This window comes from Ipomoea triloba, chromosome 2 (assembly GCF_003576645.1).
Source record: "Ipomoea triloba cultivar NCNSP0323 chromosome 2, ASM357664v1".
NCBI classification, from domain to species: domain Eukaryota; kingdom Viridiplantae; phylum Streptophyta; class Magnoliopsida; order Solanales; family Convolvulaceae; genus Ipomoea; species Ipomoea triloba.
The window spans coordinates 2,585,914-2,610,632 of record NC_044917.1 but is presented as its reverse complement, the minus strand read 5'-3'; the positions used below and the strand labels follow the sequence as shown (position 1 = coordinate 2,610,632).

Sequence of the window (24,719 nt, the reverse complement as noted above, 5' to 3'; positions counted from 1 at the left end):
ATATATTATTTGAATACTAAATATACATTTACTCTGTATTAAATAATATATTCAGTATGTAAATAATGTATTTTTAATATATTAAAAATATAGTTTACATGAAAATTTTGTACCACATTAGAATTGTGATGGCAGATTTTCCTCTTCAAAAAAAAAAAAAAATCCAAACGGCCCAAGGTGATTGCAGAGAGACAAGAGAAGCAAATAAGAATGCAGAGCTAACAAAACCACATATATTAATTTATTATTATTGTAAACGTAAACATCATCGTCAGCATCGTCATTATCACAAAAAAAACAACCAATCATTCACCTCTTATTTGGCAAATCAGAAGAGCTCTACCAAAATTTTCCATTAACGCTAAGTTTTATGGTCTCGGGCCTCTCGGCCTCCCTGCCCACTGAGCTCCTGAGCATAAGATTCCTCAGCCGCCACCAAACATTCAGTCAGATTCCTCTTTTACTGCTGCTTCTCATAATAATCAAGGTCCAATCTTTATACTCCTATCATTCTCAGATTTATTGCCAAGTTTTAGCGTAGTCACTTCGGGGTTCTCTTCTTTTTTCTTGCGTTTAATTTATATGAACGTTAGTGTGTGTTATTATGCATTCTTGTGATGAAATGGTCGCGTGTGAAAGTTCCCATTTTTGCTGCCTTTGACTTGTTCTTCTGTTGCATATTCTTGAGCTGGGCTGATTTTGAATTTCACAAACAAGATTAAGATTTTAAACAATTCTTCGTTAGCAAGTTTTGATCTTGGTGGCTAGAGGAATATGAGCTATTATTAGTTTTCCTTATGATTAAGGATTATAGTGTTTTTGTTGTCTGGGTCGAGGTCTTTTTTTTCTTGATGAGATTGTTGATTGCTGGGTGGGCCCACTTCTTTGGAACTGTTGTTATGATTAAGGATGAGAACTTAGGTCGGTGTATGGTGGTTATTTGAACAATTTGATGATGATGATGGAGTATGGCTTGGTGATTTGGCTGGCCGGATTATGAGATTATCTATAACATGGGATGGTGATGGTGGTGGTGCTTTTGATATTTTTCGTTGACGAGAGAAATTGCAGTCACTAATCAAGAGTGTGTATTGTGTACATCTTGCCTTGTTATCTTAGCTGGTAAAGGACCACAAGAAACTAAACCAACATAGGTTGCTCATCGCTAACCGGCTCAAACCAAGAAGGTCAATAGATCGCTCCGGCTAGGAATTGAACTTGAAACCTTGCGGTTACCAAGTCAACAGCTTATTTTTGTTGATACTGTGATTGAGATACTACTTTTGCTTTATTGTAAATGTGTTTTATCTTGAAAGCTATGTTAATAGTCATTGACTTAACATCTTTGTGTATTGGACTCACTAATCAAATCAAATGGATCAATGTTTGAGTGGACATTTATGATTCAGTATAGTACTCCAAACCAATAACTCTAATTCTTTACCTACAAAAGGTGAAATTCTCTCGCCCCAAGGGCCCGCCACCCCAGCCCAACAGAATGGTGGAAGGGTAAATCACGGTGACTCAACTGTCTCTTAGGTGGGAGGACCAGTGCCAATAACTCTAATTCTTGTGTGTGTGTGTGTGTGTGTCAAATTTATATTTGTGCATTGCTTAATATGGTCTGTTATGATCTCATACATGGTTCAGACTTCAGTCCAGTCACAATTTTGTCATAAGCAGAAATTCCATCTAGAGATGATATGAAACGTTTAGCAAGTCTATGTGGGGTACTATTCATTGATTTGGTTCCTATGGCATGTGAAATTGTCTTGGTTTCTCCTTGCATCTGAAGAAAACTATATGAACTTTATTTCATTTTCTGATTCTCAAATTCTCTTAGTAGATATGTCTGACTAAAGACATGCCAGAATGATTGATTTACCTATTAACTCTTGGTTTTAAATATTTTTTTTTTCCTTTTTCACTTCTTTCATATTGAATTGTTTATTTTTGTACTTATTTAGTTGCAGAGACAGATAAACAGCTTCATTTTGTTCAGTTCATGGATAAAAAATGAACATGCGTCCTGCAGTATTTCTTCAGATATCGAGTGAAGCAGAACATAGTAAAATCGGTGTCTCTGGAGCTATTTCTACTTCTCTACCTATTCTGCCTTTAATAGAGGAGAGGTATCCCAAGTTGCCAGATGCCTTTCATGCTCGCTCGGAGCACAAGGAAACGACAAATTCTTTTTCCAATATGACAATTCCATCTGCTTCTAACAATGTTGATTCCTGGGGTAATGATGCATATCATGAGTTTCTTGATTATAAACCGAATATTTCAGTTCAGAATGGCCAGGTAGAGACACTTGCTGGAGTCATGTCATCTGATGACTATGCTAAAAGAAAAGATTGGCAAGAATGGGCTGATGAGCTAATTAACGATGACGATGCCTTGGATCCAAACTGGAGCGATATTCTTGTTGATGTTAACTTTCCAGATCCCGAACCTAAGGTTTGTTTGTCAACCTTGATAGCTGCATGGTATTACGAGTGATGGCTAATTCTGCTTCAATGTGTTTTTCTTCTCTTTTATCCAGGTGTTGCCGGGATCAACTGATGTTGCCGTTTCCCAGCCCCAACTGAATCATCCAACTCCAACGTCATCTGAACAAAACTGCCCTTTGTCCACCGCCACACTGACCAAACCACGGATGCGTTGGACACCAGAACTCCATGAAGTTTTCGTAGAAGCTGTCAATAAGCTTGGTGGTATGGAAAGTGAGTAGCTTGGTTTTTGTTTCTTGTTTTATGCTTTGTTTTCAATCTTATGCGGATTTGAGATTTCGAAGTTTGCTCACGTTTTTTAAGTTGTGTTGTGCCATAGAGGCTACTCCAAAGGGAGTGCTGAATCTCATGAAGGTTGAAGGCTTGACAATTTATCATGTCAAAAGCCATTTGCAGGTATACAGAAGATTTTTGACTCTTTTAACTCCTCTAGAGTTTAATCGGAGTTCTTATTGTCTCTCTTTTTGAATTTCAGAAATACAGAACTACCAGATACAAAACGGAGCCAACAGAAGGTATGTAATGCCTTGATCATCCCCGTTAAATTGTTGTTTATATCGACAACCTACAAAGAGTGTTGGTGTGATGTTTTTATAGGAAGCTCAGAGAAGAAGCCGGTTACTATCCCTGATTTAGCATCGTTTGACTTGAAACCGTAAGTCTCTATCCATAACACAGCATTATAAAAGAAAAGAAAAAAGCGATATCAGTAGCTTATCTCAATAACTCTTTGGAAAATGCTGAATCAAAGATGTGAGTTGTCTTAAAACGCAAAATTTAGATCAATATCCCTAAAATGAATCAAATTGTGTTTTCCTCAGTTGTGGTTTCATATTTTAGAGTGGTTTCCCCTTCACAGATTTTAGTTGCTGGTCGTTTCTTGCTGCTAAAATCTCCATGTCTGGATGTTTTCTGACAGGAGTATGGGTATAACAGAAGCACTGAGATTGCAGATGGAAGTTCAAAAGCAGCTTCACGAGCAACTTGAGGTATGCATAGCTCAGATGGTGCCAAGTTCTCTTAATGTTATTCTCACTCGAATGTCTGAAATAGAAATTCGCGTACTTTCTGATGGAAGTTAAACTGAACACCTTAGCTGTTTTGCGTTTCCACATGATGTAATGTGATAAATCTCTAATCTGCAGACACAGAGGAAGCTGCAGTTGCAGATAGAAGAACAAGGGAAATACCTGCAAATGATGTACGAAAAGACGAGGGAGATGGAGAAAGAATTGAAGGCATCGTCCTCAAAACCAGACGAACATCCTCCTTCACCACCCGCCAGTGACAATCAAGAACCGCTAAACCTGGATAACACCAACGCTGAACTGTCTGCAAATGATGCCAGCAGTTCAGGCGCGCTGCTTACCCAGAATAAGAGCTCAGAAACAAGCTCACAGGAAAATATAGCTTGCGAACCGCCAATGAAGCGTGCTAGGGCCAACGAAACGGCAGTATGCTGATGGTGGATTCTTGTAACACGACATAACATCTGGGTGTTAATTATTAATAAAGATATGGTAATTTGCAGACCAAGTTATCTGAATTGTGTTTCTATGAAGATCTATAATGTTTGAATTCATAGTTTCCGTGAACACCAAGTTTCTGCAATTCTGCATCGGGGTGTTTGGCAATTAGCTGATAGGTGTTAGCTGTTTTAATCAGCTGCTAGTATTAGCTGGTTATATTATATCCTCAGTTTGCTCACGAGTACCACAAGGCTAATGGTAAAAATACAGGCAAATCAAAAGAACCTTTAACATTAACATGAAGGGTGTATATATGTATACAATGACAGATGTTTTGTATGTATATATTATGAACTCACCAGTAACATAAGTTTAAGGAAAACTATGAATTCTCCAACATGCATGATTACATAGGATAAAGAGTGCCTACCATTTTCATGATTTATTAATTGCTTACTTACTGAAGTTCCTAAATACATTAAACTCTCATCATTGCTTCTGGGAAGGCTGCAGAAACAAGTAAACGTGAAGACATGTTTTATACTGCTGTGAAAGAGACTCTTACCTGCAATTCTTAAATGAAGAAAGTGAAATCTCTTATCTGCTTTATTAATTTAGCATATGTATAGTTCCCTAATTTTTAGTATATGATAATCATTTTCACTCTAATTATAATTATATGGATAATAATCTTGAAAGGTTATGTGAAATGAAGTTCTACAAGAGTGCAAGTACATCATGTACCCCTCTTGTTTGTGTGGTGGAGAGAGTTGGATTAGTATGTAGTGTGCACTCAGTCTATTCAGTGTTGTGCAAGTGCATCATGTACTCAGCACTCCCGTGGCCTCTTGTGTGCACCCAACTTATGTGGCTCTAATACCGACTGAACATAAACTCAAACTTTAATTATTTACACGTTACATTAGAAAAAGTGTACACATTATTAAAATATCACACGAGAGTATTGCGTGTTAATTAGTTGAAAAGTTCCCACCTTTAATAAAGGCATTGGGAGGGTAAATTAAAGGAAAGTTAATATCAAATTAAGCAATAAGTTGTGTTAATTAATCGTAAGTAACTGTCAGTTAATTCTGGTCAAAATTAATTAATTACTGATCCGAAATTGGCTTTCCGTTTATTACCCTCACAACTTTAAACGGAAAGACCGGAGGTCGGTAAGATGTCGGGCGTTTCAGAATTGGACATGTGGGCCCCCACACCACCATAACTCCTAAGCCTCTGCGAAATGCCCAAAATACCCCTGGCCGTTATTCCTGTTTCAACTACTCCCCATTCCCCACATTCCTAGTTTTTCCCTGTGAATGTCATTCACCATTCCCCCGCCTCTCCCTGCCGGCGCCGGAAACATCCTTTCCTCTGAAGAAAAAAAAAACCATTTTCTTTTTCTGTAGCTTTTAATCATCTTCTTTTTTAGCTGCCAATTTAGATAATAATTATAATATTATTATTCTTTTCTTCTACCTTATTGCCATCCTCTTTTCTTGCTTTTCTAGGCATCATCCAACGGTTTTATTTCAGCTTCAGGTATATTTGTTCAATTTTTCTTATGGTTTTTGTCATCTTGGTGCTCATTACTTTTGTGGGGTTTTTTTTAATCTATTTTTGGCATTTTAATGGAAGGAAATTTGTGGGTTGGATGGATTTTTCATGCATTTGTAGCTTTGGTATTTTGAGAGATCTTATATTTGTTATGAAATAGATTGGAGATTCTTTGACCCCTTTTGATACATTGTAGCTTGAAACCATGGATATTATGGTGTTTCATCCCATTCCCGCAGCCACCAGGTAAATCCCGCCTTGTGATCCTAGTCGATGGATCACGAGAAGTTAAACCAGTCTAGGTTATCCATAGCTGATGGCTCAAACTAATAAAGTCAATAGATTGCTCCCAGTAATCAAATTAGAAATCTTATGGGGTTACCAAGTCAATATTCAGACTAACTTGGTAGGGATTGTCCCTGATTTTTGCGATTTTTATGGGGACATTTTTATGTGTTTTTAGTGTGGATTTGTATTTCCTGTGGGTATGAATCAAACGTCTTGCTTTGATGGTTTTTCTTTTATGAATTTCCAACACCAATTGGCAGAAAATGGGGAAGAAAGGAAGCTGGTTTTCTGCAGTGAAAAAAGCTTGGAATTCTGATAACAAGAAGAAAGACAAGGTCAGGCAGGACTCACTCTATGATGATCTGATCCCCTTTTTGCAATTACATACTTAGAATGTTGTTTCTTGACTGTTCAATTCATTGTTTCTACCAGGAGGCACAATCCAGAGGGGCTGAAACAGAGAAGAAAGAAAGCTTTGATAATGGTCCTCAGAATGGAGAAACTGCTCTGTTGAATCCTTTACCTGAAATGGAGACAACAGCAAGAGCAGATGGTGATGAGCAGAGCAGGCATGCTTACTCCGTCGCTTTCGCCAGCGCCATCGCTGCAGAAGCGGCAGTGGCAGCTGCTAAGGCGGCCGCGGAGGTGATTCGCCTCACGTCTGTCGCGCGCAGCTCGCGTAAATCGATGGAAGAGATGGCTGCTATCAGGATACAGTCGGCTTTTCGGGGTTACCTGGTGAGTGTTCACTGAGTTTAAACTTTTAGTTGAGACAGAACGCGTTTTTACAGTGTCTTTGGGTTTGTCTAAGGCAAGGAGAGCACATCAGGGCCTAAGGAAATTAGTGAGGTTGAAATCAATGATCTCAGAGAGATCTGTGAAGCAACAAGCCATGACAACCTTAAAGTGCATGCAGACAATTGCTAAACTGCAGGCTGAGGTTCGTGCCCGAAGAAATAGATTGTCCGAGGAGAACCGGACACTCCAGAGACAGCTCCAGCAGAAGCCCGAGAAAGACCTCGAGAAGTCAAAAACATCTGTGAGTGTCCATATAATATATAAAACATAAATGTGCAGTCTCACTATCAGTTTAACCTGTCTTTTTTTAAAATGCCTCGAGTGCCAATAATGGTCTGAACTGACCCGGAGTTGCACGTGCAGTCTCCTGGAGGCAAGTTTGATGTCAGCACACATACAAAGGAGCAGATCAAAGCAAAAATTGAGACCAGGCAGGAGGCAGCCAAGAGAAGGGAAAGGGCACTGTCATATGCTAACACACATCAGGTATAACAACCTTTTTTTTTTTTGTTGAGTGACTAGGGAAACCGCAGTCACAGGATAAATCCTGTTTTATGACCCTAGTCAGCAAAGGACGATAAGAAGGTAAACCAGCCTAGGTTGTCCATGACGACAACAACCTGTTTGTCTTTTGTTATTGATGTTGTGTCATATATGATGATACATTGAATGTAATGCGAGGTGTTGTGATAGATGACGAGGAGGAGCTCCTTGAAATCCACGAATCAAACGATGGATCCGAACGATCCACAATGGGGTTGGAGTTGGTTAGAAAGGTGGATGGCTGCCAGGCCATGGGAAAACAGAATTGCAGTAATGAAAGAACTTAGCAGCAATGACACTGCACCTGTTAAGACTACTACCCCAAAAGTTAATGCCAGGTCTAGTAACAAGGATCTTAGGAATGACCTTTTTCCTGTTAAGACTACCCCAAAAGTTAATGACAGTAAGAGCTCTGCAACCCCCACCAAGCAAAGATGCCCACCTGCTACCCGGCAATTGCCAGTGGAGGTGACCCCGAAGGGAAGCCATGGAAACGACGATCCAAGAAGCAAATCCAGTGTGAATCTGAGCTCCAAGGGAAGCCATGAAAACGATTATCCAAGAAGCAAATCCAGTGTGAACCTGAGCTCCAAGGGAAGCCATGAAAACGACGATCCAAGAAGCAAAATCAGTGTGAATCCGAGCTCCATGGGAAGCCTCGAAAACCATGATCCAAGAAACAAAACCATTGTGAATCTGAGCTCCAAGGAAATCCATGAAAACGACGACCCAAGAAGCAAAACCAGTGCGAATCTGAGCTCCAAGGGAATCCAGGTAAACGACGATCCAAGAAGCAACCCCAGTGAGAATTCAGAGCATTCCAGGAGGCATAGCAGTGCAGAGGCAATGGAAAGAGAGTGTGATCACATTTCCAGGCCACAGGTCAATCCTAATCCAACTTTTATGGCACCAATGGAAATAAGAAAAGCTAGATCAAGAAAGGGGGCGCCATTGTTGGTCTTAGAGAAGAGATATGGAACAATGGAGAAGGGAGGTCCTGGAAAGAAGAAGCTGTCTTCCCATGGAGCCACAAGGAGGCATTCTGCTCCCCCAGCCCTGATTTAACCTCCATTAATGGTTAAATTATTTTAACCCCCCATCTTATGACTGAAGAGGCTAATTGATATGATTGATCAATTTAGATGCAAATTTTATATGTTTCTTTCTTCTCCAGAGACTGAATCCAAGCACATTGAAGATGAGTGATTGATTTGTGTTTGTATTTTCCAATGGGACAACTTTTTGTTTTTCTACATATGAATGATATGATCCATCTCTTGCATTGGGCTAATAATTAACTTGTCTTAAACCCTAATCACCTTGTACTGGCCGGGCTTAATAAGAGATTTAATTTTTCCATTAAATATGTCTTTGATCTAACCTCAGAACCTGTTGGAAACACCATAGCCCAACAGCCTCCATTAATGGGTCAATCAATGTCCTCTTATATATGTTTATTGAGACTAAATAACGAAACAATCGGTCCAACCTAATCATATCCACAAAATACTTTAGTTTGGGATACAACCTCTTTATTCTTACCTATACGTGACTAATTTAGATTCAATGCCCTATTGCCATCAATATATTAATCTACAAGAATTTGATTTTTTGATGTTACAGTTGCATTGGCGGTCTAATTACTAACTATTGAGTTAACTCGATCTTATTTATTTATTTGTGTTTCAATTTGTGAGTTTTCTTTCAATACTATTTTGATCAATTGTTGCATTTTTCTAAACAAGTACAACTCACCTAATGCACAAAAATTCCATTCTAGAACTATTCTATGATCTGCCTAAATCTTAGTCAATCTAATTTCTTATTTTCTTCTTAATCATGCAATTACATTAATTTAAATGTGTTTTGTACGTTTTCACATTTGCCAGCATGTGGCCTATACTGCACAAAAAATCACTGTAACGTGCTTCTGTTACATTAGCAGTATACTTACTAACTGCTGAGTAAATGAAGTATGATTCTCGTACAACTCACTTGACTAAATTAATCACACATTATCTTGATCTTTCTAATACAATTTACTTTTTCTATGTGATTTATAGATTATTATACAACAACCACTATAACTATATTTTAAGATATTTTAAATAACAGTTACCTTCACGAAATTGGAGTGGTGTACATTTGTGACCTTGAAAAGTAGTAATGATTACTATATTAGCATTGACCACAAAGATGGAAATACGTTGCAGTGAAAAAACATGGGAGGGGTAGAGCACATGGTCGGTATTGACCGGTGTTGGATTATGATGACCTTAATTTGGAAGGTAAGGTGGGATTAAATTCATGGCCGGAATTACCTAATTTGGTAGGTGGATTTAAAAAAGGAAAAAAAAACAATTATTAACGTTGTGTCGTCTTTAACATTATGCATGTATACAAAAGTTAAATATTTGATATTGTAATTGAATTAACAACTTATTAACTAATGATTTTTTATTAACACTTTGAAAGGTAAATTCAGTTAAATAATACTTTTGTAAACTTTTAAAATAGTAAACTTTTTATAGATTTTAATTAAATCTTTTGTATACAATCTCTTTAATCATTATAAATTTTGTAGGAGTTTAATTTAGACTTAGCAATTAGTGTAAATTAATCTCTTAATGAGTTGACACGATAATGCTAAACACAAGCATGACACATTAAGGATAACGAATTAGAATTCTAATACGAACACAATTTTTAAACATGTTAAATAGGTTGACACGATAAATACATTTAATTAACAAATTAAATATTGAGTCTACACAACATGATATGATACAATAGCCCGTTTAAATTCAATTCGTTAGACATGTTAATATAATTTTTTTTAGAGAATAAAATTTTAGAAAAAAATATTAATTTTAAAAAATTATAATTAAATCCAACATAATCACAAATATATTCAATTCATAGCATACCATAATATTTATAAAATGATAAAATAATATTTAAAATTCATAACTAATAATGCTAATATTAACATATTACCAGACAATTATTTTTCTTTGACTCACATTTTTCACTATTTACCAAACCAATGGAAACCCGAAAAAATGATTTTCAGAAGCCAATTTAATTAAGTTGTGAGTTCTCTTTTTGTTTCCGGATTCATTTACATTAATAGTTTAATTACCAACTATGAAGTTATCTCAATATTATTATTATTATTATTATTTGACTTGTGAGTTCTCTTTTTTGTTTTAATACTACAATTGTTGCATATTCTAAACAAGTACAACTCACCTAATACACAAAACTTCCATTCTAGAACTATATACTATCTGGCATCGATCTTAATTAGTCAATCTACAATCTACTCTCTTATTTTCTTCTTAGCTTCATCATTCAATTACATTAATTTAAATGTGTTCCATATACGTTTTCCCATTTGCCAACATGTGGCCTATACATCACAACAAATGACTGTAACATATATCATCGGTCTGTCCACGAATTACCGTACCGGTTGGCCGACTGGAATTTAATTACACCATTAAAAAAAAGATAAAAAAAGATAAATAGTGATTGATTAGAGTTGTAACACCCCAATTTTTCACATCTAGGATTTATTACGAAATCCCTAATAGTATACATCACAGCGGAAGCTAATAATTCAAAAAGCAGAAAACTGGGTGTTACCGCCACGCTTAGGTATCTCTCCTATACCCAAACGCACAGGCTAAACTTACAACATCAAAATACATCCCAAGTCCAACTTAATACAAGTGGACATAATTCTTCCAAGGTGGCTATTCTAGGATCTCAACCTCAACCTCCATCCTATTCAGAGCTCATCGGCTACCTGAGCATACCCACGCTAGACTTCATCTGATAAGGTACACAATGAAGTGCAGTTAGCGCGACGGCTAAGTAAGGAGATCCAAGGTCACTTGAAAATAAACAAAGGTTTTCAAAAATAATTATCAATAATAATAAGGTAAGGTAACATTACCCAACAGTTGCAATCAACCTGCAAACATTCTAACAACAAGCAGTTTCACTTTATTTCAGTAATTCAAGCATATAACACAGTCATTGATTCACCCGATGGTTAGCTCTCACACATCACTCGTGGTACACAATTCTCGCCTTACTCATAAGTGGGGTACGAAACACATCCACTGTTAGATCTCGGTGGGGTACACAACACATCCACCTTCCAACTCTCACGTGGGTACAAAACACATCCACGTTTAACTCACGGTGGGGTACGAAACACATCCACCTTTAATTCACGAGTGGGGTACGAAACACATCCACTATTAGATCTCGGTGGGGTACACAACACATCCACCTTCCAACTCTCACGTGGGGTACGAAACACATCCACGTTTAACTCACGGTGGGGTACGAAACACATCCACCTTTAATTCACGAGTGGGGTACGAAACACATCCACTATTAGATCTCGGTGGGGTACACAACACATCCACCTTTCCAACTCTCACGTGGGGTACGAAACACATCCACGTTTTATTCACGGTGGGGTACGAAACACATCCACCTTTAATTCACGAGTGGGGTACGAAACACATCCACTATTAGATCTCGGTGGGGTACACAACACATCCACCTTTCCAACTCTCACGTGGGGTACGAAACACATCCACCTTTAATTCACGAGTGGGGTACGAAACACATCCACTATTAATTCATCACACGACTCCATCACCAATAACTCACTCAGATATATTTTCCCAACCCGCATGCTTAGGTTAGTATTAGTCACGTCACGGAAAATCAAGTATAGAGTCATAAAAGTTTCCAAAGCACAATTATTTCCCCAAAATCGTAAAATATGTAAGTATAATATTTTGGCTTCCAAAACACTCACCCGGATGCCCGTAGGCTCTCAAAATATCACAACAATTAAGCCTAAAAACATCGGGGAAAAACCGGGTCAAAAACAAGTCGAAAACGAGTCCGCGTCGCGCGGACTCGCGACTGGCCGCGCCAGCGGACGCACGGCGGACGCACGTCCGGACCTCGTCCGCTGGTTCGGCGTGCTGTGCCGAAGGCTGGGCGCCTACGGACGCGCAGCGGACGCGCGCGTCCGTGCCGCGTCCGGCCCTCTGCTGGGAGATTTCTGCTGACGACACCCGAAAGATCGGGCCGTTAAAAATAGTTCCCGAACTCTTTTTCACTTGAAATTTTTATGGTAGAACCCTAACTCATAGTACTTGATGTCCATAAAATGTTTTGGTCATATAGGTCCACGAATTAACACAGAAAATTACCTTTTTGCCCTTGGTCCGAAATATTCTTCTCACTGGACCAGTTTTGGAAAAGGGTGCGAAAATCATACTTATACTACTCCGATCATTATGAAATTTTATATGTAGGTTCTACACTTGTTGATCTACATGTCTACAAAATTTGGAGTCAAAATGCCTTACCAATTTTCCCCAATAATTTTCGAAAGGTCACTGCTGGAAACTAGTTTGGTTTTTACTCAATAACTTCACAAGTATAGATTTCTATGGGCATAAATACAACCTATACATGCATAAAATAGCTATAACATGTATATTAGAGTTTACCAAAAATCAAAGTAAGGATTTTTGAAGCCAATTTATAGATCTATGGCATAACACATAATTAGCACGTAAAAATTCCTAACCGTGTAATTTCCTAGCAATTGTTTATATTCAAGTGATTGAGCCAACTTAAGGGATTCCTTACCTCAATGGAAGCTTTTAAACCAAGTAGTTGCTAGTTCCTTCCTTGAATTCAAAGACCTTAAGAATATTATCACAATAACAACATTTTCATGCACTAAACATCAACACATGAATTCTAGAGATGATTTAATCCAACAAGGTTTAGGATCTTACTTACACTTAATCCTTGAGTGAGAAAAATATTTTGGAGCTCCTTGATCACAATGGAAGACTAAAATTATTTCTCCTCTTCTTTCTCTAAGGGTGTTATACGAAAATGAGAGGGAGATAGGTGATCTTGGTGTGATTTTGTTCTTGATCTACAAGCAACAAGTGCAACCTCATTAATGCCACATTAATTGCCCAATCTTAGTCTAGATTCACTTGCCACATGTCAACACCCCATGGAGTCCTTACAAGATCTCAAATCTAATTTGCCAGTTTATGCTTAAATCAGATGAATGTTCGGAGGATTATAACTTAATTCGGGAAAATTCTAATACCAAAATTATCGTAAAAATATTCCCGTCACAAATCACCAATTTTGGGAATTTTTCGGTGTCCCGCTAAATTTAGGTACAGAGTCCGTAACAATTTATCCCTTACAGTCCATTGGAAGTTTTTCTTGAACTAACTAGAAATTCAGGCTTAATCGCATGATATCTAATAATCCCAATTCTAGAAAATTCGAACTGAATCTATATCCTTAAAGTTTTCTCGGTTCGTGACAGGTACGTAGTTCGCAGCTTATCGATAACTAATCCTTAAGAGAAAAATTATTTCGAGCACCGAACAGTCTTCTCTTAAATGTCATAGCCCAAAAAAATTTTATAACGATATCCTCGAATCTTAACTTTGTCGGAAAAACCGAGGGGTTACAAGAGTTCGTTTATATTTTTCCATAGAAAAAATTTGTTTTTACATATGATTTATTTTCTTGAATTAATTAATAATTATTTGGACATGAAAAATGTAAAAAAGCTATTAATTACATAAATGTTATAAAATCAGATAACACCTGTCAATTACATTTAAATGTGTTCTGATTTCCCATAGGCAATCACATCATATATAACCTAATACTACACAACAAACCGTGAGTGTAACATCATTAACAGCAAATATTCTTCCTCAAAAAAAAAAAAAAAAAAACAGCAAATATTCGATTTGCCAGTTGGCTGACAAGTGACAAGAATTGGTGTTTCATGTAAAACATCTTAATAAGGATGTTCATGGGAGTGGTGCACATATGCGACCTTGAAAAGTATAAGTCTTACATAATCATTTCATTATTAGCATTGATAGACGAAGATTATATTGTGGAAATTAAAGAAAATATGCATGCATGGGAGGGGTAAATCACATGTTATGTAAGTTAAGGTGGGGGATCATCATGACCTTAATTAATTTGGAAGGTGCGATAAAAATCTTGGATGACCGATATATCATGTGCTAACTTAACTATATTTTCTACAAATAAAAAATAAATAATAAGCGATCATAAATATTAATAATTGGATTAAAGTCGATATATATATATATATATATTAAAAATCAAACTAATTTTGTAATTTTGGCTAAAAGCCTTGGTAGTATAAATACCTTGAAAAATTACTTATAAAGAATTTAAAATCCTTTTTACTCATTGCAATACACAAGTTTTCACAGTTCTTTCTCAAATTACTTTATTCTTGAACGATTATATTGACCGACCGACGATTGCATAAATTTTAATAAAACCAACCTCTCCTGTTGTTGGTTTTTCTTTCCTTCGTATTAAGAAAAGACAAAAATCAATTACTCTATGCGTCTCATTTTATGTGTTTGGTTTAATTAGTGAGACTTAACTAAAGTTATTTTAAATTTAATTTTTTATAATATTAAATTTAATATTAATATATAAATTTATATACTTAGAAATTACTGTTTATGTTTTAAAAAATAAATTTAAAATTAAATAAAAAAATATTTTTTAAAAAGTTGAATTGAATTAATCAATAATAAACAAGACAGTTTGACTGAACTCGTGACTGGGCCATAGCCGACTACTTCTCCATTCAATTAAATTCCAAAAGCTTGCCTTCCTGTCTGCATGTGGTTTCATATGATAAAAGTTTTTCTTCTTTTTTTTCTTAACTTTATCAGACTTCAAATCTGAACCCGTCTCCTCTTTCCCATTAATTTTATTAATTGGATCTGGGTTTCCATTCTCAACTGTACTGTCTCTTCGTTCACAACAAGCGGGTTTACAATATAGAGTCAAAGCTGAGTTTGGGAACTTGTAAAAAGAAATACACAAATTTTAAAAAGTTTTGGAGAGTTGATTTAAAGAAGGGACATGGATTGGTACGTGTTGCACAGATCAGAAGCGCAAACCTGGCGTCCCATTCCCACCTAGCTTTAATTTACGATCGACAGATTCAAATTTTCACACCAAAGCTAGCTACCTCACTTTCTGCAGATAGATGCATGGGCTGATAGGAAGCCAAACTTAAGTACAACTTCTCTCATTGAGAAGCTGACCTCGGATCCATATATAGCAAACTAGAGCGCAGCTCGATCTAATATTTTCTTAGTTCTCTTTAAATCTAAAATTTAATGATGAGAGGAGGTTTATTTTGCATGTGTTACGTAGGTGCAACGTAAAGGGAGGGCATGGAAATGTAGTAGTCAATTAAAGTGTGGAATCAACTTTAATAATGGGTTCATGTTATGTGACTATTTGAAATTGGAAGATGGAGACATGCAATATAATCTCATGGAAGTGGGGGTGTGGGACAGTGATGAAAAGTGAAAACCACGTATAGTACGTAGACGAGGTCATCCAATAGTTGCCATTGTTATATATTAGAACATGTATGATTCACATTACAAGTTGAATCATTAACACACGCATATATATAAGGTCTGGTTACCGTGCAGATAGAGCTTTCTGTATAGACGTGCAGTCATTCACCAGTAGGTATGTAAGAATGTACCACAACGTGTTCAGAAATACACCAGGGTATAGTGCATTTTGGGGTACATTTGTGCATTTCACCTTAGTGTATTTTTGAACACATTGTGGTGCATTTATGCATACATAATGGTGCAATCCGTATAGTTGCTTGGGAACAGGGCGCCACATTTAGACCAGTATATTAAATTTTTTTTTTTTTTTTTTACTGTGGGCACTACATGTTCTTTTTTAGTATAGTGCATGTTTTTTTTTATTGTACTACAAATTCATTTTTAGTGTGCTACATAAAAATGAACTCGTAGTGCACTAAAATTAATGTTTAAAAATATGTTATTAAAAAGCTTAATTGAGGTCTTTTAAATGACACATACATTAATATTTTTAAAATTAAATCTACAAATACTCGGGTGCCATTTTTATGTTTCTACAATATTATTTAATTTTTATGTACCTAAACGGGCTTGTGCCTCAACTGGCCTATAAGTCCCAAATTCTTATACACAACAATCATATATTGCACCATGTAGTTGCTAGCAAAAAATAAGCTTATGAAAATTATTTTGAATTAATTAATTATTTGAGTTGCGTTTGAAACCAAGTACTCTGATTTTATAGTTAACGTACTTGTTTATTATTAATAATTTGTAAATTTTTTATTAATTCATTCGTTATGCGCAATGAACCGTCAATTACACATCTAGAGTCTTAGACCAAAGACTTATATGATATTCGGGTAATTCCATATATATCATGTGATGTAGCGCAGCAAATGTTAGAATAATAGAATATTACATTATATTAATTAAAATCTTTTTAAAATCATTTTTAATTATATCGCATTAATCTAGATTATTATTGGTAAAATTATTAATCTAAAAGAAATTGTTTCACGTCTAGAGCGCAGCCTCCTTAGCTTGACAAAAAGTTTGTGGAAAATTTAGGGTTTAGGCAGCTCACTTAAATGGACATTTTGTCAACTGTTCTGGCAGATCATGACCTTTTTTGTCTAGTTATAACTTATATGGGTTGTGAAGTTAATTTGCAACATTTTGTCTAGTTATAACTTATATGGATTGTGAAGTTAATTTGCAACATATATATATATATGCATGCACCCCTGCCTAAAAATAGGAAATGTTATGTTTAGTCCAAATTAAAATTGAATCCACAATATGTACATGAATTGAAGGTGGAGATTAATAAACGCATAAGTCATATACGAAGAAATAATTATCTAATTTTCACATGCATCTTTGTCTCACTGTAAAACATATACAAAGTTTAATTTGATCATGTAAATTTATCGTATTATTTTTTGTATGGGCCCACACGTGGTTTTGTTAACGAGGAAAAATGAAATGAAAGTCACATAGTATTAAAAAGTTAATACAATTATCCGATTATCAATCAAGAAACTTGGTTAATACATAGAGGTCCGCCTCATTCTAACGACCCATAGTCATATATTTTCGTTGATTTCTGACTTTGACTTTAGATTTTCTATTACCATAGATTATTAAATTATTTAAGTAGCCTTTAACGAGACGTTGTTTACCGTGCACGGCGCACGCTAGCTGAACTGAGATACATGCTTGTTATAATGAAATATATATAGGTTCGTTTTGGTAAAATACTTAACTTATTCGTCAATTTTAATTTGTTTAAACACTATTAGTTGTTTGATTTGGTTAAACAATCAATATAAGAGTTTGGTTAATTAGTTTTTAATAACAGTTTATTGCTTCAAAAGGCTAAAATTCAAAATGCTGCTTAAAACAACTTTTTCGATTAGTTTTTCGAGAAAGTCATTTTTCATATAATTAGTTATCATCTAATAGTTAATTTACTAAACATCTTTATACAATCAGCTAATATTATCAACTAATCAAACTCACTAACTCAATCAACTAACAGCTATCGGCCAACAGCTATTTACCAAATATCACCATAAAGTTGGAATTAATAACTATAGTTTTGGCTTAGTATTTTCTCCCCAAAAGGTTCAATCCCCACCTCAAGGTACCTCCACACTCTGGCCCGACAGAGCATCTGTGAATATGTAAATCATAACTTATTATAAACTTTTTAACGGACAATTGGTATTTGATGTAGTGATAAGCTTGTGATACTTTAATTTACGACAAAATTTACGAACGCTACTAGAAAGTGAATTAGGAGTGAAATTCGTTTTATTGACATTCGTTTATAAAGGATTACAATGAGATAAACTCATGTTAAATAACCAAATCAAACTATGAAGATCAATAGACAAGTCAATCGTAACACTTTATAATTAATAAATCAATGGTCTAAATACGTGTGATAGCTGCGCTCATTGGAGAGCTTGTCGTGTTTTACATAATTCCCAAACTGTTTGCGGACAAAATAAGATAATTTTTTTTAAAAAAATTTTCGCAGATATATTCCTTCTTAGTATACGTGTCTCACACTCTCACACTAATGAACTTTTTTTTAAAAAAAAAAAAAAAAAAAAAAAAAAAAAAAAAAAAAAAACAGACGACATTTCCTGAAACCTTTTACACGTATTAGGTGGTGTATACATGATCTGATCTAATAATCCTAATCAGAATCCTTTTTCATTTACACACTGCCGTCTACTGTGGAGTCGTCTGTCCTTTTCAGTTTCCTGTTTTTTCTCTCTGCAAGTCAGTATAGAGCAGCATGGAAGTTGAACAATAAATTTGAGAGGGAGTTCTATAATTTCTCAAGAAAGTCAACAGATCTATTTATTATTATTATTATTATTATTATTATTATTATTATTATTATTATTATACAGAAACAACGAGATTTAACGAGTGTATAGTTAAATAATGGATGCCAATTTCACTAGTAAAAAGAAAAAAAGAAATATATTGTAATCTTTTCAGTTATTGAAGGTAAAAATATTATTAATTCTTCATCAGTAATATTTGTAGAAAATATTGTAATTAAATGGCATCGATCAGCTGCTGCTTTGACTGCTTCAGTCATGGATGCATGCCCTCCGTCGTTGATCATGACATTAAGATGGCTTTAGCCTCTCTAATGACGAAATTAAGTAATTAAGTAAAATTTAATCCTTCTTCTCCATCTCTCTGTAGACTTTTTGTAACTAATTAAATAAATCATTCTCCGATCCCTACTATACCCCTTTGAACTGTCGTCCTTCTGATCATTCTTCATCCCCAGAGCATTGGTTCCAAAATGTCCGACGAAAAACTGCAGTCTTCTAGAAGGAAGCTGCCGCTTTCGTACGACGACAGGTGTTCTTGTACCGGCGAGGAGAGGTTGTCGTGATGACGTTGTTGTTGCTGCGACGACGACGACGATGACGCCATTTGCATGCAGACTAGGGTTTTCAGGTTGGTGTTTTGGCACTGCAGATTCAAGATCTCCGCCTGCGCCTTAGCTAACTCCGCCTGCACCTCGCTCATTTGCTTCTGCAGCTGGCAAATCGCCCCCGCGCAACCGTACACCGGATCTCTGATCCGAGCGCTCGCCTCGTACACCATGCTGTTCACTGCATCCGCTCTCTGGTCCTCGGCCAGATCCTACAAGTAGGTGTGAACAGGTTAAGCTGATAGTTGGACTACACATTTATATTTTATATCATGCTGGAAAGCATGATTAAATTAAGTTAAAGTATCACATTTTGCAATTGGAATGTTGAAAAGAGAAGTTTGTCTGGTCTTTTCCTGGTTCATAAAAGGTAAAATCTCTGATCAAACCGACATTTCAGCCCGACAAGATTTTGAAGGGGTAAATAACAAGTGCTTACCTGAAGCATTTTGATGATGTTGCTGGCGCCAAAGACGCGGTGGGCGATGGTGAACTTGAGGGGGTCGGTAGGGGGAAAGTAGGGCGCCAACACGCACCGGTCGACGCATCTCCGCCGGAGAATCTTGCAGGCGGCGCAGGGAGTGAGAATGACCGGCGGAGGGGACGACGGAGGAGCCGCGGGGCTCGCCGGGGATCCAACACCGCCGCCACTAACTGCGGAGGATGAGGGAGAAGAAGGAGAAGATGTCAGCTGTGAAGTGGTGGTGGTGGTGGTTCTCTTATTATCAGTACTGTATCCCATTTCGGTGGTGGTGGTGATGGTGGTGGGAATTTGTGTGTGAAGATCAGAGTCCAAAGTCGCTGGTGGAGTTTGGAATATTATTGTGGATTTAGTCAGATACTTACGGTTGATATTTATATAGGAAACAAAATGTATACAGACCTTATAGACGTCCACCCTTGACGACGTCATGACAACGCTGCCCAACGTCATTATGGGGGCAGAAATATTTAAAAATTAGAACTTATCCCCTTTATTCTTGCCCAATATAAAAGAAAAAAAATTAAAATATATTTATGCCTAATATCAAGATTTATTTCAACTAAAATAATTAACTATTAATGGAAAATAATGTTACAAATTAAAGAGGTAGCCTGAGTGAAATTGGTTGAGTGTTAGTTTAATTTGGTAATCACAATGTTTTAGGTTCAATTTTAAATGAACAAATCTCTTTAGTTTTTAGCAAAGATAAGGTAGCTATAGTGGGTAGTCGAAAAGGTAGACCAAATTTTGTCAAAAGCTCAAAAGTTATAGAAATTAACAAATTATTATTATTATTATTACAAAAATAAATGATATTTTGAATCATTCTTTAAAATCTAGACTATTATTGACAATTATTAATTATATAATTAAAAACAGTTGACAAAGCCGTCACTAAGCATTTACGTACGTATTAACTTCAATTGCCTATTAGTGATGATGGTTGACAAAACCATTATTATTATTAAAACTTAGCTAGTGTAGTTATCTTATACACACAAATTAAAGTCGAAATATCCTGTCCCAACAACTTTCATATTTGGGTTCCACTGAATTCTGTAAGGTAAATCATGTCGATTCAGTTTTTTATTACGGTGAGAGAACCACTGCTTAGTTTGTACAAGAGTAGGGTGTCACCTTATAAAAATGTGAAACTCTTACCTTGAAACTGTCTGAATAATTACTAACTGTAGTTATTCTTCGTACATGGCAATAAAGGTGATCAACAACAACGTTGTGAAGTCCAAAGAACATGACAAAGTTCCTTGATTAGTGCTAAAATTACTAGAAAAAATAGATCGAAGCAATGCTCCAACGCTGCATATATGCTTTGCTGGACCAATCAGAATATTACATGACGAATTGACGATGACCTGGCGCGGTGCATGGGTATCGAAAAAGCAGATTAATGGACGGTAGCTACGCAGTGACCGGAATGTAAAACTGGGTCCGGTGCGGTGACGTGCCGACATTTTACCGGTGGAAATTGACTGTGTTTTGGCGCTGCAACATATTCCTCCATGGCTGCAACCACCGTTTACTAACTCAGTAGTGACGTGGCACTTGATTGAAAGTGACTCTCACAAAAACTAGCTCTGCCCAACCCCTTTTTTCCTTTTGTTGTTAGCTACCCATAGGATTCGTGTCTAACGAGAATATGACATACTGTTATTTAACTAATTTTATACAGGTAGGACATTAATTAATTACATCCTAGCTTGTAAATACTCCATACATGTATAACCACAAATGTGAACAATTCAGATGCTAACTAATATCTTCAAAGCATGACCTAGAGTTAATAAAACTACCCAAAATAGGTGACTAAATGACTGGAGTCTGATTTTATACTTGAACGTTATGCATTCAATTATTGCCAATACTTTTCTAGTCAAACTTATTGCATGCCTTAGCTTTTTAATGTGATTTAATCATCTTATATTGTTTGCGGGCTATTAAAAGAAAGACAAGGTTTAACCCCAACTTTTTAAGGTAATGCGTACTCTACTATTTTAATTTATATGATTTATAAGAAAAAAGTTCGTATAATAATTGTATTGTACTATTTATCAGTGTTGTGTTGATTATTTTAAAGTTAAATTGATAATTTAATTGTCGAGGGCTTGGGGTGAAATGTTGATTTATTAGTTGTGCATTTGTGTTGGAACGTTGAATAATGTAATTTGAGAGTTAATTTTTATGAACAAGCCACAACTTATATGATGTTTACTTGTCTAATATACTGTCTTGATGTTTTCCTAATTTTTAAAATTATAACGATATTTTCAGTTTCACGCGTTTTTTACTAGATTGAACAAAAGTCCAACTAATAACGTGTTTTATATTTGAACTATTCGATCTATACGTATTCAAACTATTCCAATGTATGAATATGTCCTCCATATGTCACATACTCACATGTAATCCAGAGAAATTTTGATCATTTCAACGAAAAGATACAAATTTAGCCCACGTTTCATAAGCTTAGAGAACTATATAGTCAAGCATACCATGGTTGTAGCTTAGAGGAATTTTAGCTAGCCAAAGTTGTTGAAAAATTTTATCATATATATCCCCTCCATTATTATTATTTTTTTTTTGAAAAGATATCCCCTCCATTATTTGAGCTAGCTTGACTATAATAATTTCTACCACCTCTAAATATATACATCTATCTAACACTCTAACATGACATGCTACGCTCAATTGGGTAAAAGAGACTTTGCATCAAGACTGGGCTAGATGTATAGGTGATGTGTGTTATCACATGTAGGAGGAAAAATTGTGTGGTTATGATATGATTTTGAGGCTTATTAAACACGTGAAGTTCATATTGTTTGGTCTTGGTCTTCTCTAACGTTGTATAGTATATACGAAAATTTGGTTTGTAATATTCAAACATTTTAACCTATTTGCTTAATGTAGTCACGTGGAAAACAAGTCTACTGATACATGCGAGATGCGACACATATAATTTGGTTGAACCATGGACCTACGACTACACGTGATATGGTAATGAGACATAGGAGTGGTAAAAATGTGCATTAATTATATTGATTGGGAACCTTAAATTCATGTCGGATGCATTTAAGGATGAGTCAAACCTTATAATTTGATGTAATGTTTTAGCGATTCAATTATATTAGAAGAAGTATTTATTGTGAGAATACATTTAGGATGAAGAAGTATTTTGAATGGTATGTGTACTCGAGAGTCAATTGAATTGTCATATTTCACGAGCTATAATACCAGTTTAATGTGAAAAATGATGAGTTTAATTCTTGGTAATACTTTTTCCCGTCAAGTCCGTTGCATAGGGGTTTTCTAGTGTGATTTACGTATTTTATTATATGGTTTGTAGGCTATTACATAGAAGTGGGGTTTACCTAAACCTAGTACACATTCTCGAGTGGTGGTGGCAGATTTTTGTCTTCACAAAAAAAAAAAAAATTGTATTTGTTAATAAGCACTCAAGGTGAAGAGCACATATTTCGTACACGCTCTGATCTTTTTGTCAACAAGCCTGAGAGCACCAAACGCATGCCTACCAAAACCTTACAAAACCCTAACTCTTTCACAAAAGTTAAGTCAAGAGTGAAAGTCTGACACACATTAAACACTATTCGTTCTCTCATTTCTAAGGGAACTAATGTGACAAATCGCATAAGAGAAGTAAATCATACAAAGACTCAATGTGACGAGCTTGATTGAGAGGGTGTTGACAATAATAAAAAACGATCATAACTTTTAGATACAAGAGTCATGTTATCCACTCGGTGACTCCATCATTACTTTTGGGGCAAAACACTTGTTTATTATTATTAAGATTAATGCATGCATGGCGTTCTTATTAGACAGCTACTATCGATCTTAACCGTTCCCGGCCCTATATATTTTAGAAGCTATATGAGCCTATGACTGGATCGGAAATATCCAAATTCTATGCATGCATGATTGTATAGAGCAGTTAGGTTTTGTTCTTACTTTATCACACCAAACATTCAAAATGCACCGAACATCATTGGACTTTGATTATATTATTAACCCATAAACATTAGAATCCCATAGTGTCATTCCTTAATTAGTCAATACAATGCATTTCTCCACGACCTTAATTGCTTAGTGGGTACGGTTAAACTTGATGTCAGAAATCCACTAGGTAGTTTCAAGCTACGAACAATGATAACTTAATGCTTAATTATTGCTTCATTATATTTCTCATGAATGACCTTGTCAAAAGTTAGTTCAAAGTTGAAATTACTTTAAATTAAGAATAAATCGTTATTAATTTTTATACGACTTAGTTTTATTTTTATTCAGAAAAGAACTCAGCGCAAAACCTTCTTATGTTTTGCCAAACGGGTCCCAAACTTCCTACTCTAGATTCCAAACCACCCCCAACCTTCCTGGGTCCCGCCACGACCTAACCTATTTTATGTACATATAATATGATTTTATATACTTGAGTTCACCATACAATGTGGACCGTAGTTCACGATATAATTTTGCAATTATTCTTTGACACGTTTGGTTGGACTTAGGAGAAAGAAGTCATATACGCGTGGACCAGTGAGTATTCAAGGAAAGCATCCCAACGAGATATGGAAATTTATATATGGTGGGGCATACAACAGTCTTCGATCTACTCTTTTTTTTTTTTTTTTTAATTTATTTGGGCTCCTCCATATATATGATTGAGCAAAATTTCTTAGTAAATGCATATATGGCTGACAATCTGATATACGACATTAGCGTGGTATTAAAAGTAAATTAATCACGCAAGAGTTGAAAATAGCTGCAAGCTAAGGGAAGAATGTTTTAAGACTCGAACGTTAAATAATTCTACCTTTGACCAGGTCAGTTTAGAATAGCCTGGTTACTACATGCAATTAAATGGGTAGATTTGTGGATTTTAAGGTAGAGTAAATAATATAATATTAATAAGATTGATTATGTAGGCGGGCCATCTAAGTTAATCAAGTTGTCAAATTGGTAACTACAATGTTATAAGTTCGACTCTTTCAGAGCGATCTATTGGCTTACAAATCATGTCTGAAAATGACTTTTGAAATATGGAGTTGGAAAGTAATTCTT

The 24,719-nt window shown here is 35.8% G+C and overlaps 3 protein-coding genes across 5 annotated transcripts; 2 read left to right on the top strand and 1 right to left on the bottom strand.

Annotated features, from left to right (window-relative positions):
- Positions 1 to 292: 292 nt before the first annotated feature.
- On the top strand, positions 293 to 4,281 carry LOC116004489 (protein PHOSPHATE STARVATION RESPONSE 1-like). Of its 2 annotated transcripts, none has more exons than XM_031244567.1 (8): positions 293 to 487; positions 1,974 to 2,460; positions 2,546 to 2,726; positions 2,833 to 2,909; positions 2,989 to 3,028; positions 3,111 to 3,168; positions 3,433 to 3,502; positions 3,659 to 4,281. In XM_031244567.1, the coding sequence occupies exons 2-8, from the start codon at positions 2,017 to 2,019 to the stop codon at positions 3,974 to 3,976; spliced, it is 1,188 nt and encodes a 395-aa protein (XP_031100427.1). In that variant the 5' UTR covers positions 293 to 487; positions 1,974 to 2,016; the 3' UTR covers positions 3,977 to 4,281. The 2 variants fall into 2 exon arrangements, with proteins under 2 accessions (XP_031100427.1, XP_031100417.1); XM_031244557.1 differs by having other exon boundaries at positions 294 to 487; positions 1,968 to 2,460.
- Positions 4,282 to 5,310: 1,029 nt separating this feature from the next.
- Positions 5,311 to 8,465, top strand: LOC116009842 (protein IQ-DOMAIN 1-like). 2 transcript variants are annotated; one of them, XM_031248992.1, is made up of 6 exons: positions 5,311 to 5,527; positions 6,091 to 6,165; positions 6,263 to 6,568; positions 6,642 to 6,869; positions 6,992 to 7,114; positions 7,322 to 8,465. In XM_031248992.1, exons 2-6 carry the CDS (start codon positions 6,094 to 6,096, stop codon positions 8,234 to 8,236), a joined length of 1,644 nt encoding a protein of 547 aa, XP_031104852.1. In that variant the 5' UTR covers positions 5,311 to 5,527; positions 6,091 to 6,093; the 3' UTR covers positions 8,237 to 8,465. The 2 variants fall into 2 exon arrangements, with proteins under 2 accessions (XP_031104852.1, XP_031104853.1); XM_031248993.1 differs by lacking the exon at positions 5,311 to 5,527 and having other exon boundaries at positions 5,622 to 6,165.
- Positions 8,466 to 18,683: 10,218 nt separating this feature from the next.
- LOC116010333 (LOB domain-containing protein 1-like) lies at positions 18,684 to 19,951 on the bottom strand. Its single transcript, XM_031249694.1, has 2 exons — positions 19,581 to 19,951; positions 18,684 to 19,353 (listed from the first exon to the last, which is right to left on the bottom strand). Exons 1-2 carry the CDS (start codon positions 19,881 to 19,883, stop codon positions 18,982 to 18,984), a joined length of 675 nt encoding a protein of 224 aa, XP_031105554.1. The 5' UTR covers positions 19,884 to 19,951; the 3' UTR covers positions 18,684 to 18,981.
- Between the last annotated feature and the right edge of the window lie 4,768 nt (positions 19,952 to 24,719).